Raw genomic sequence first — 13131 nt, 5'->3', positions numbered from 1 at the left:
GACCCTACGAATCCGCGATCTTTTGAGTTGTAGTCCAAGGTCGGTATTTGCAAAGCTCCTTAGGGTTACCTTAACTTTAGTATTACTTAAGAGAACATTTTAGATATGTGTTATGTAAAAACCAGTGTTTTCTTCTTACTAAAAGAGAAAAGTGTATATTTTCTTGAACTAATTAAGAAATGTTAATTGCCAGAACTTTTTCTTAAAATCATTTGTGAAAACGGCCCCAGGGCCCCATCACATACATAATTCTCAGTATTACTAGACACAGGACAATTCCAGCTGTCACATATATAGTCGTTTGTCTGCAAATGTTCCATCTTTTCTTTTTGTTTATAGATCAATACAAGAAGTCGACATTCAAAACATATTTTTCTTCTTTTTAATTGCATATATTTATATACATATAGTAGTACGCAGATAATTATAATAATACTTTTCGCCAACATTACTTCCTTTTCACTCTCTGTTTATGCATTAAAAATACAAATTCTTATCTTCGATTTTAATAACTATTTTAAAATTACTGTAAATGCTAAAACATTGCAGATAGACATTTTAAACACGAAATTAAAACAATATATTTTTTGACACTTCGGACATCTTTTTTTCAAATTTGATACACGACAGATTTCTTCAAAGGATGTGCGCTGAAGTTAACCACATTTTGTCGACAATGCCTTCAACAGGATATTTATTATACATTCGGAGGGAAGTAAAAGAACCCGCAATACTGTGCTCTAGATACTTAGGCAATGGTTTATCTTCCATTTTAATAAAACGCACCACAGTACTTTCCGGTAGGTCTTTGAACAGCTCTCTTAAAATTACTTCAACAACGCTTCCATTATCTGCCAAGACATTCCTCACCCCGTATTTTTGTTTGGTCTGTTCATGTATGCTTCCGTACCCAACTACCTTGTTGCCATGCAACGCAACCACAGCCCGCGTGCCATCCACGCCGAACCAGGCCCGCAAAATTCGCTCCCGATCTAATGTTGGATAAATCTTTCCGTCATACTTTATCACCATTGGCCAAATATCGTCTGTTAAATCTCTGCACGTGTATTCTGACGGAACGTTTTTTTTCATTTCCTCATTAACGCAAACTTTAAAAAATCCCACTTTTGACGATCGAAATTTGAAGCCATTCTTAGCGTACCAATCTTCCATATAGGTAACAGCGTCCAAAGCAATGTTTCTGTCCCCAGCTCGCCCCAGCAACGCTTGCCATATCAATTTTCCGATCCCTTTCCCTCTCAAGTCTTCTCGCACAATGAAGTTTCCGAGATAAAAAATATCTGATGTGGCTTGGGTAAGTCCTCCATATCCTTAAAATGTTCACAACTATAAGTTAGTCATAATGTACAGGCAATTCATGCAAGCATGTTGTGTGGGAAGCGGACAACGACAATGAGCGAGGCCTTGTATAAGGGAGATAACCCTGGGTTATGGTTAGGGTTATGGGTCGGGATAAGGTTAAGGTTAGGATTAAGGCTAACCCTAACCCAAACCCGACCCCTAACCCTAACCCTACCCTTACCCTCTATACCCCCCCCCCCCTATGCGCATTACAAAACCATGCCTCGTTCGTTGTCGTTGTCCGCTTCCCATGTTGTGTCACGAATATTCTTCAATTTGCAAACGTTAAAAGCTTTAACGGACCACGCAGTCTCGTTATACAAAAGATGAAATGATATTTTATTGAAATTAAAGACAGCGATATGACTATTCACCCCTTACTACCGTTTATAATATGGTATAATTCTACAACGCAGTCATGAAATTAAAAATATAAAAACAATAATGTACAAATATTACGGAATCCGACATCAGTCTGGCTATTTGTGTAGGAAGTATATTCCAACTTTTCTGTCCCATACGTACATTCCAACTTATCAGTCGCATACATTTAAATAAGTTTTAATTAACAGTGATGGGTGTGTTAGCTTGTTGACCAGTAATAAGTACACTCACTCAAGCCAGTAACGCGCAACAAATGCCCAGTAGTAAATGCTTGTGCCAGTAGCACACACTTATGCCACTAACACATACTTTTGCCAACAACTGTCCGAAAGGAACCAATGTTTGATTAAGCAATCATTTTGCAAAAACACTGTGTTAAATACAGATACCTTTACATGTATAGCTATAAATAATTTAAAAAATATAAGCAAAGCCACATAGATTCAACATACCAACCGGTTCGTCATTCTTGTCTACCGCCACCATCAAATAGTTAGGATCTAGGACCATATTGGCTTTATGGTCGCACAAGGAGATATCTCCATCAACACTAGCCCAGAATTCGAGCATTAACTTTTCATCACCGTCTCTCGCAGGTCTCACTGTTACCGAACAATCCATGTCAAAACGAAACTGTGTCAATCACAAATATTCAAATATATCGACACGACATTGTGAAATACAATGTACATTACCGTTTACAAATATTCTCCGTAACCAGAGTTGAGTCATTAAGTGTACTACGTTTATAACGTGGTGCGAGTGTTATTCGACGATGGGTAAATCTATGTTTAAATAACCTACACACACAGATAAGTATGGAAGCACATTCGAGTCAATTGTACAAAAAAGAAAACATTAATTTCAGAATTACGGTATCTTTTAGAGCATTCACAAACTTATTCGTGTAATAAAAACATTCGAAACTAATTAAAAACGACGTTTTTTTCTCGCAATTACTAATTCGTAAGTTTAATCATTAAAGTAAAAAATATAAATATTATATCATATATTGATACTTACAAATTGAACAATTGTCTTGTGCCTTTGTTAGAGCTAAAACGTCGTATTTAGAGGAATTTGTTTATGTTTATTTAATAACTTAGCTAGTTTCCATAGAAATGTTAATTGATTAAATTGTCGCGTAACTGACGACACAAGTTCCTCAGTACACTTATAATTTGTTAACGCTAGTCTCTGAATATATTGTTAATGAACACAAGTCCTTTAATATATTAACGACACAAGTCTCTAAATAATGTCAGTTTTCTTTAATATTCAAATTAAATAATACGGGCAAAGCCCGCGAAGCGGGCGTTGACCGTTCATACATATGGGAATTTAGACATAAAATTACATAAGAATACCACATATGGATACGTCTCAAAAAAATTTGCCACGCGACATATATTTTCGCGATGCTATTTATGACCTTGAACAAATCAAAAACACTTTGACATATGCTAAATCACATGTAAATACATACCTCAGAAAAAGTTATATCAATGACATCATAATTGTGTAGCGAATCGCACTAAATATTCTCGCATTATTTGTTTTTCTTCGCAACCGTTCCAGAATTAAGTCATTACTCAATTATCTCCCCTGAATGCTCTTCTTCAGTGGGTATAAGCCGAAGACTGGTTCACTACATTTAGTGACAGTCTTTACCAAACACAATTTAGGTGAAAATAACCCGTCTTTAATATATTGCCGAATCTTAGATTTCTGTCGAATTTATTTGCTTTGATCTTTTCGATATCTTATTGTTATTATTATCCTGACAAATCACAAACGCTTGTTAAAAAATTATTTGTTTTAAACATTATAGTTGGCATCTCTATTCTTCCAGTATTCTCGCGGTATTTCAATAACGACACCCTACTGTTTATTTGTCAGAATATGTGACGCATTTTCCATTCGCTCTCAGAAAGCATTCTATACATAGATGGTGACGTCACTTCGTTATTGTCAGTAAGACCGTTGTGTACACAATGTCTCAGAAAGAAGTTTTACGTGTGATCATGAGCAATATTCTGGTAAGTTGTCGTTGTTATCCACCAGGAACACATTTATTCACAAAATTTAAAGATATTCCGATCTAACTTTTTAGTCTTTTAGCTTTTACTTTTAACGTATTTACACCTCGTCTGCTCGCACTTTACCGATATCCCGAAAGGTTACATATCACTATAATTAGTTTAGGCCTAAAACCACAAAATCCAATACCGTTGGATTTTCGTACCACAATCTTACGTAAAAAATCTTCCAGATTCGAAATCAACAAAAAACAAGATATTTATAAATTGTCTGCATTAATGCCATTATTGACCAAATTTTAAGATATTTGTTGGTTTTCCGTTTTTAGAAGCTGTTCTGCGAAGGCAAGAGCTGGGCATTATACAAGCCATTCTATCCAGCAAAACTGACAGTTTTGGTTTACAGAAATCAACAAAGGAGGGATTCATGAACTATCAAATTTCCAAGCTATACACACAGTTATTATCTGTGGTGATCTTTATTGGTTCTGTTTGTTTACTTGGATGGAACATGTGTGAACTTTTATAGAACTTTGAAAAGTCTATATATGTCTATCTATAAACAAAAATCAGCTATTGTATAATAAGATCAGATGTGCAAACAATGTCAAAGGGTTGTTAAATTAACAATTTGAAGGCAATTATGCTGAAAAAATATGAAAGTTCCCATGCAAATTTTGTCTGTATATCGACAAGTGTCTGCCGATAATTGTCAAACTAGTAATACAAAACGTACCACAAGTATGTAAAAGCACTAAGTACCTGTGATCATTTTAAGTAAGATAGTGTAATTCTAAACAGTAGCAAATAGCTTGTTTTGTAAATGCATAATGCAATTAATATTATTTCCGTTCTATTGTGTAATTAATAAATTGGTTGTTACTTGTTAATCCGTGATAAATGTTTTATGGCTAGTACAAAACCAGCAATGTTAATTTTGTAAAAGGTAATACAAATACACCACTTTGTAATTTCATATACGTAAATATTCTTGAAGTGTAGGTTGATGACAGTGTTTTAGTTTTACTTATTTTGTAACTATTATTTTATGTGCAAATAAATGATGTGAAGTGTTTTGTATCTCCACACAATACCACATACCTTTTTATATATGTTCTGTGTTATGTGTTATTTGAATGTTTAAATAAAAAAATATGGATGATATAACATGATGCATTCTGATATTTGCATTCAAATTGTAACTATAGAGTTAAGTGTATGCAGTTTAGACTGTGATTTTAGAATTGCTTCAAAATGGCTAGTTTTTTAGTGGCGACAAAATTTAAACTATTCAACAATAGTTTGCGAAAGAAATTTAGAAACCTGCAAGATACCTGTATTTATTAAATATTTTAATTGCGAATCAAGTATGTTGTTATGCTGTTACACATAATTATACATTGATAATAAATAAGAAGACAATTAGTGGTGTAAACGTTTCCCAACAGTAGAAATCATTCTTCTGATGAAGTCAGTGCTATACAGACGAAAGCTCCAGGTATGGCTTTCAATACGTAGTGTGTGTTATTTGACAGTCTAAAACTTATTGGATTAAAAAATAATCCTGTCAAATTTGTCAATCAAAATTGATTTGACACATCACATGATTTTGATTATGTTAAATCAGTGTACTGTATGCTAAATGCAACTGCTTTATCAAGCTGTATAGTTGAATTGAGACATTTGATGAAACAAACTGTTTCCTGGATAGGACCAGTACTTAGTTTCTATATGACGTACCATGACGTCGAAAGTCTACAAGACCTACTAGGTAGAAAGAGTAATGTACTTCGACGTACAATTTTCACCGACCCTTGAGTGTTAGCCAATCAGAAGACACCTTACGTCTGTTGCTTTTAGAGATATTTGACATTGAACTTTATTATTATTTATACCGAATTATGCGACTATCGACCGCTAACTCATAGATATTGTGCGTATTTATTAAACATTATTATTATTATAATTTATACCAAATACGCACAATATGAGTTAGCGGTCGATAGTCGCATAATTTGGTATAAATTACCCACTTAAGGGATCAATACAGAGACCTCCCAGTGACTTAGCCAGTTAGCAGACACTCCATCCACTATACCACAGACACCAAACCAGCTATAAATTCCTATGGCTAGAAAACAAAAAAAATATCAGATGCTAGATCTGTAAGCTTGGAACATGTAACTCGATTTAAGATTGATTTTTTGGGATGCATTAATTATTACAACAATTATAATATTTTGAACACAATCATGTCCAAATATTTATTAAAAATACATGGTTATCAAAAAAAACTTAAAAACCTTTTGCCCGTAAATTAGGTAGCACTATAATCATATTAACTTCAGTAAAAATGATAAGAACGTAATACCAGCAAAATAGCAATTTCAGTTAAAATACTCAAGATACTCTTAGCCTTAAATGCCACTAGAACTCTGTATTTCGACTTTTTCTATTCGTCTTTTTATACCAAGTGTCGCGGAAGACAACCGGGAAATAAACTATAAGTGGATCGTAACCGTATCGTAAGAACCACTCTGGATCAGCAGACGATTTATTTCATAAATCAATCTCTGGGTTAATGGTCGCCATCTTTCGAACTACTTTAAAAAGTACAACAACAACAATAACAGTAGAAGACAAGTTTAATTGCGAAAAGTTGAAAAAATGAGTACATGTGTCACGGTTGTTGAGTGAAATAGTGTTATTTTCAACTGTGTATGAAGCATGTGAACTGGTAGTGGAATAACCGAATTGTTGGTGGAAATGGAATTTAGAAATATATCTAATAATTCATCATCGTGTAGAATTATCATCAGCATCATTTCTGTGGAACATTGCACTATTCAAAATACAAGTGTTTCATAGATATGGTGCTTTTGACATAGTTCACTAACCATCAAGACTGAAATGATTCATGCACACAGGTAAAGTAAATAATTGAATTTGTGCAGAATGTTTATTTTTTACAAATTATTAGATCTATGTAATTTGACCAATTTATTTTAGATTGATTGCACTGAAACTCAAAGTCTAAAGCTTAGTAAGACACTTAAGCCAGTTTTCTGAGAAGAAACAATACTTGTTCAGAGTATAGCAGGCTCATGCGGCCTCTGGTTTATTTATTTGGCCTCGGCCTTTAACCTGGGTCGCTTTGATTTCAGGTGTTTAGCCCCCATATCAACAAGGCTCTCGACCCTATACGTAGTTATTCATATTTTTTAAAGATTTTGAGAACCCTCACTCGTGCCAGTGGGGATAAAACAGGGACCTTCTTATAGCTAGATGAATGCATCAAATATGCCAGCAACACTTTATAATCAATAACTTTATAATTGATGATTCTGTTCTTTTAACTACATTACTAATTTACCAAAACAATGTGAAACACATTTTTATGCCCCCAAAGGAGGGCATATAGTGATCGCACTGTCCGTCTGTCTATCCGTCACACTTTGCATTTAGGTTTCGAAAAAATGCTCATAACTTCTATGTGACATACAACTTTCTGCCGATGAAAAGGCGATTATTAATTATTTTGATTGTTTTACTCACACACTATGCTAACTAACAGCGGCGTATTTTAATCAAATGAAAACGTGAACAACACGCGCGGTTTAATTGCAATTAAAGTTTAATTAAAGTTACGAATTTGTAACACATAGGCACAGTAATTCATATCGTCTACAAAATTTGGAACATCTCATGAAAATCTCAATTGAAGGAAAAGACTGCAAAGATGTTGACTTTAAAGTGATCTACAAACTGTAGCCTTGTAAAAAACAGCGCAGAATAATAATGATATAATAATGATTCATGTCATGACTTTGTTCTCTGTGTATAGCAGGATTTGTTTGCAATGTATTTTGTGAATGAAATGTATGCTTGTATTTTACATGCCATTCATCATGTTGTTAAAAATGTGCTGTATGAAAATATCTCTATAACTATTAAAATTGTGATGTGATGAATATTATGAGATGTGACATGTGCTTGTATATATTGTTATTTTAAACAAACAAAAACTGGTTGGCAATAGGCCCAAAACGCACCACATATAATCTAGGATCCAAAATTTTTTCGGGGGTGGGGGCATGCCCCCGGACCCCCCTAGATCTGGGTGGCTCAAAGATATTTTGGGCCAGCGCTAGCCCTGTATGTCGCTTCAGATGTAACATTCATATTTGGTATGCATGTGTATATGGACAAGGCCTTCCCATACACACACAAATTTTGATCCCTTTGACCTTGAACTTAGGGTCGGCTTTTAGGTTTTGAAAAATGCTCATAACTTCTATTAAAGCATTTATCGGGGGCGTATGTCATCCTACGGAGACAGCTCTTGTTTTTGCTACTGTCCTCTGCACAAACCATGATATATCTGCATATATGCATCCAACCAAATCAGTAAAACTATTTGTCACTTAATTACAGTAAACTTATTGCATGTTAACTTTTCAACAATATATATATATACATGTATATATAATTATATATAACAGATCTTGAAAAAAACTCACATCAAACTTCAAATTGTTTTAGTAAATTATAGGCTTTAATTGGTATTGTGACATTGACACCACTCATGCATACGACTATACAATTATACAACTATGGAGCACATTATTTATGAGAAATTCCAATACATTAACATATGGTCTCAGATTTAAGGCAGATAATCTAGTGCTTTTTTGCTGTCATTTTTACTATTACACATTTTTTCATTTTATGTTATGATGCATTGATCTTGTTTCTAAATTAACCAAGCAATCATGTTTAACTTTTGAAGAAAGATGTTGTCCGATAAATATAGAAAATATAATCACTACAAAGTGAACAAAATTCAGTTGAAGACTGTGACCAACAAAGATTTGCCAAAGAGCAATTCAGATCATGATTTAAATTAAATACAAGTAATATGAAAGTCTGCCTATTGGATCCCAGTTAAGACTTATTTGTCAAATCTGCACATTAATTTTCCCTTAGCCATGTAGAATTGGGGACTAAATACCATCAAGTCATGTAAAAAGGAGCAGGGTATAGCACGCTGCTATTGATCTCTTGAGCTTTCACATGAATTTTACGGGTAATTTTCATACAACAAATGATATAATGTAGTGTAATGATAAAGCATTATGAGCACAAATTATATCTCTTACTAGTGGTGCAAAAATCAATTAAGTGTCACATTTCAAAAGAAAATTTATATAAAAAGGTATTATTAATTGTTAAAACGTTATAAAAGGTTATTTCAATTCACTAAAGCATTTAATTACAAGAACAAGTGCATTTTATGTCCATTACAATACATGTAACAGTATTGGCATTGTATTTATCTTCATTTGATGTGCATTTAATACACTTAAAAATGCAGACAAGACACACTTCTAACAGAAACAAATGTATTTTTTTCTGCATTTTTCCAGCATTAATACTCTTTAAGTGTATTTTTTATCATCCCAAATACACTTTACTAGGGAAAAGGTATGTTAAAATGCATTTTAGTTTGTTTAAGTATATTTTCAAATGCATTAAGACACTCTTTTCTTTTGCAAAAAATGTTGAACAAAAACTTGAAAATATTTAATATACTAAAGTGTAGTAATAATTAAAGTTTTGTATGAGCATCAAAAACAGTGTCAAATTCATACCAGTGCCTATTTAGTAGCAGTAGGCCTTATATGGTCTACTTGTGGTAGAAATAATGCATTTTGTATAATACAACATACATTAATTAAAAAATATAGCTGCCCATACAGTTCAAAACAATGTTCAATTAACTACACTATGCAAAGTTGAAATATGACATCAAGCTTGGAATAATCTTTTCAATAATGAATAATATGCTGTTTTAATATATAAGTGAAATAGACACTTGCATATAAAAACTGATTTTAAATCAAAACTAATTGTTTAATTTGATTTTTAGCTCCACTGCCCAAAGGTCCTGTGTTCATCGTGCATCCATGCATAAGCTTTTCCTTTAAACATCTCCTAAACTACTGGTCCTATTCTGATGAAATTTCTTAGGAATGTTCCTGGGGTGTACCTTTTTCAAATTTGTTCAAATTATGCCCCTGGGGTCAAATTTGACTCTGCCCTGGGGGTCACAAAATTGAAAATTTGCTTAAATAAGGCCTATTTTGTGAAAACTTTCAAAATCTCCCGTCCATAACCATTGGGCCTAGGGCTATCAAATTTGGTATGTAGAGACATCTAATAGTCCTCTACCAAATTTGTTCAAATTATACCCCTGGGGTCAAATTTGACCCTGCCCCGGGGTCACAAAATTGAACATATGCTTATATAGGGTATATTTTGTGAAAACTTTACAAATCTTCTCGTCCATAACCATTGGGCCTAGGGCTACCAAATTTGGTATGTAGTGGCATCTTATAGTCCTCTACCAAGTTATTCAAATTATGCCCCTGGGGTCAAGTTTGACCCTGCCCCGAGGGTCACAAAATTGAACATATGCTAATATAAGGCCTATTTTGTGAAAACTTCAAAAAAATTCTTGTCAATAACACTCCGGCCTAGGGCTATCAAATTTGGTATATAGTGACATCTAATAGTCCTCTACCAAATTTGTTCAAATTTAATCCCTAGGGTCAAATTTGACCCTGCCCCGGGGGTCACAAAATTGAACATATGCTTATATAATGCCTATTTTGTGATAACTTAAAAAAAAATCTTATCCATAACTATTAGGCCTAGGGCTACACAATTTGGTATGTAGTGACATTGTATAGTCCTCTACTTAGTTTGTTCAAATTATGCCCCAGGGGTCAAATTTGACCCTGCCCCGGGGGCCACAAAATCAATTATATGCTTATATAATGCCTATTTTGTGAAAATTTTAAAACTCTTCTTGTCCTTAACCATAAGGCATTGCGTAAGAACATGTCGATAGCCACAATCGTGATACATCGGCTATCTCGGATTCCTCCGTAAGATAGGATTATGAAATAAATCGTCTGCTGATCCAGGGTGCGATAGCCAATCTCTTGCACGACGGTTACATTACATTCACCTCTGTGTTGGGCTCATTGTGTCACAGCGGTCTTACTGACAATAACGTAGTGACGTCACCATCTATGTATAGAATGGTGTTGGGCTCAGAACGGACTAGGTCACAGTATACTAAATAATCGTTAAAAAATATCATAGTTGACAGGAAGGCATGTTTTGCACTTTTATCTAGTATTCGGGTGTTATCTTTCGGAGAAAATGGTAGGGCATGAAAAGGTGTTCACTACTGAATCCCTGAAATATGATAAACTATGAAAGACTACAGTAAACCATCGCACTGAAAAAGGTTACAATCCACTAAGAAACGGCCGAGAAAAAAAAGTTGCAAAAACAGTCGATTTTGATTTGTGTCAAGTTCTTTCTTGCATTGTACATGACATATCTTTTTTATTGCATAAATATCAACACATTCAAGTGAACAGTTAAATAGTTTAGAAGGTTCAATCACATTAAAGAGGCGTCTATTGTTTAAAAAAAAAGCACAAGGTAAACAATAAAACCCGTTGTTCATCAGGTTTTACAATTGACTTTTTAAGACATTTTGGATGAAATACGTTACCTTCGTTTGCAGTGGCCAATAACGTTATGAAATACTTACATATCCGTTAAGGATGAAATGCAAACAGGTTAAAACTATACTTCGATAAATTATTAAGCACTGACCAAACAGGATTTATCAAAGGTAGGTTTATATGAGAGAAACCCCGACTCATTTATGATATATTTAATTACACAGATGAAAACGATATTCCGGGTCTGCTGTTGCTGATAGATTTTGTAAAGGCTTTTGACTCTTCGACGCGGGCATTTGTTAATCGGACTCTATCGTAGTTTATCCTGATATATTAAAATGATTCAATTAAGTGTGTTAAGGCGGATACCGGCGGTCATGCAATGTTTGGTTTTATCCGATTTTACCAAATCAAATTGGATGCAGACAGGTCATGCAGTTGATACATTTTCATAATTTGCGCTGAAATATTAAAGGGATCTTTTCACGGTTTGGTAAATTGACAAAATTGATAAAAGTTGTTTCAGATTCGCAAATTTTCGGTTTAGTTATGATATTTGTGAGGAAACAGTATTACGGAACATTTGCCATGGTCTAATATAGCTATAATATGCATCTTTTGACGATTTAAAAACCTAAAAATTATCAAGCGTTGCAACGCGAAACGATTGAATAATTTGGAGAGTTCTGTTGTTGTCGTTTAAATTTGTGAAACTACGAAGATTGCTTATATAACGTATAAAATATCCATCTTATGTATGCTTGGCAGGATAGCTCAGTAGGCTCATGCGTTTTTACTACAGGATTCCGGAGGTCACTGGTTCGAGCCCTGCTGCGGCTACTTTTTTTCCTTTTTTAAATTTTATTTTTAATTTTTTACTGGAGCTTTTAAATTTTAATGTTTACAGTTATCAATATAAAGCATTGTATGACAAACTTCAAAACATGCCCAAATCTGTGAAAAGGCCCCTTTAAACTAAGGTCTAATCCTGATATTAAGGGAATCAAATTTATTGACAGAAAATTCCATTTTTCACAAGTTTTCAACGACACGTCTATACTCCTAGATGGCTCTGTAGCATCCCTTAATGAAACTTTAAAAGTACCTTCGCAAATTTTACAGGGATTAAATGTTATTTCGACATAACTTAAGTTGTCTGAATAGGTAAAAACAAGTTTAGCTCTGAAATCCTTAAAACCAGATGGATTTTCGATTTGAACTTACAAACATTTGACCTGCTTGGCTTAAAATTTCACATTGACCTTATCTTTTTATAGAACTTAATTATGTTAAATAAAAAGTGAAAATAAAAACCTTATAAAAATTGGTCTAAAGGTTTTTAACACAGATAGAGAAAATAATGTTATTAAAACTAAAAGAATTACTGCAATTGAATCACTTTTTTGTTTCCGTGCAAAGTGCACCACGGGAATTGTTAGCAGCTATCGTTGTACAAAGTTTTTAAATGGTGTGTGGAATTAACATAAATATTTAATAAAATAATATGCAGAAGGACGTTTCAATATGGTTGATATTTTTTTCTTTTGCCAGTCCTTTGAAGTGTTCGTGGATCCGTAGAATTGTCACAGTTAATGGAAAATCGAAAAATATTGGAAATACAATGATTGATTTGCAAAAGTGTTAAAACTGTCACTGTCCTTAAAAACTTAATTTAAAAGATACAACATTTATTTTGGAAAGATGCATTGAAGTCATTCGTGGATCTTATAAGGAATGATCCATTTAAAAGATTTTGTTTCGGAACCCACTATTCTATAAACCGGACTTAAAACTTGGTAATA

General features: G+C 33.7%; 3 protein-coding genes across 6 annotated transcripts in view; all 3 read right to left on the bottom strand.

Annotated features, from left to right (window-relative positions):
- Positions 1–13131, bottom strand: part of LOC127845676 (WW domain-containing oxidoreductase-like) — a 323591-nt gene that overhangs the window by 100249 nt on the left and 210211 nt on the right. The window lies entirely within an intron of this gene.
- The window catches only part of LOC127845683 (ubiquitin-conjugating enzyme E2 Q2-like), an 82749-nt gene that overhangs the window by 32795 nt on the left and 36823 nt on the right, over positions 1–13131 (bottom strand). The gene's annotated exons all lie outside the window — the stretch shown is intronic.
- LOC127845685 (uncharacterized protein F36G3.2-like) lies at positions 369–2493 on the bottom strand. Its single transcript, XM_052376769.1, has 2 exons — positions 2199–2493; positions 369–1331 (listed from the first exon to the last, which is right to left on the bottom strand). The coding sequence occupies exons 1-2, from the start codon at positions 2365–2367 to the stop codon at positions 637–639; spliced, it is 864 nt and encodes a 287-aa protein (XP_052232729.1). The 5' UTR covers positions 2368–2493; the 3' UTR covers positions 369–636.

The sequence above is a fragment of the Dreissena polymorpha genome, chromosome 9 (assembly GCF_020536995.1).
Source record: "Dreissena polymorpha isolate Duluth1 chromosome 9, UMN_Dpol_1.0, whole genome shotgun sequence".
Taxonomy (NCBI): domain Eukaryota; kingdom Metazoa; phylum Mollusca; class Bivalvia; order Myida; family Dreissenidae; genus Dreissena; species Dreissena polymorpha.
This window is presented reverse-complemented; position numbering and strand designations above follow the sequence as displayed.

Bases quoted from the DNA above. Each gene is read 5' to 3' on its own strand.
- LOC127845685 (XM_052376769.1), bottom strand. From the start codon at position 2,367: ATGGATTGTTCGGTAACAGTGAGACCTGCGAGAGACGGTGATGAAAAG. The intron at 1,332-2,198 runs GTATGTTGAATC...GAACATTTTAAG, and splicing joins CAAGAATGACGAACCGGTTG to GATATGGAGGACTTACCCAA.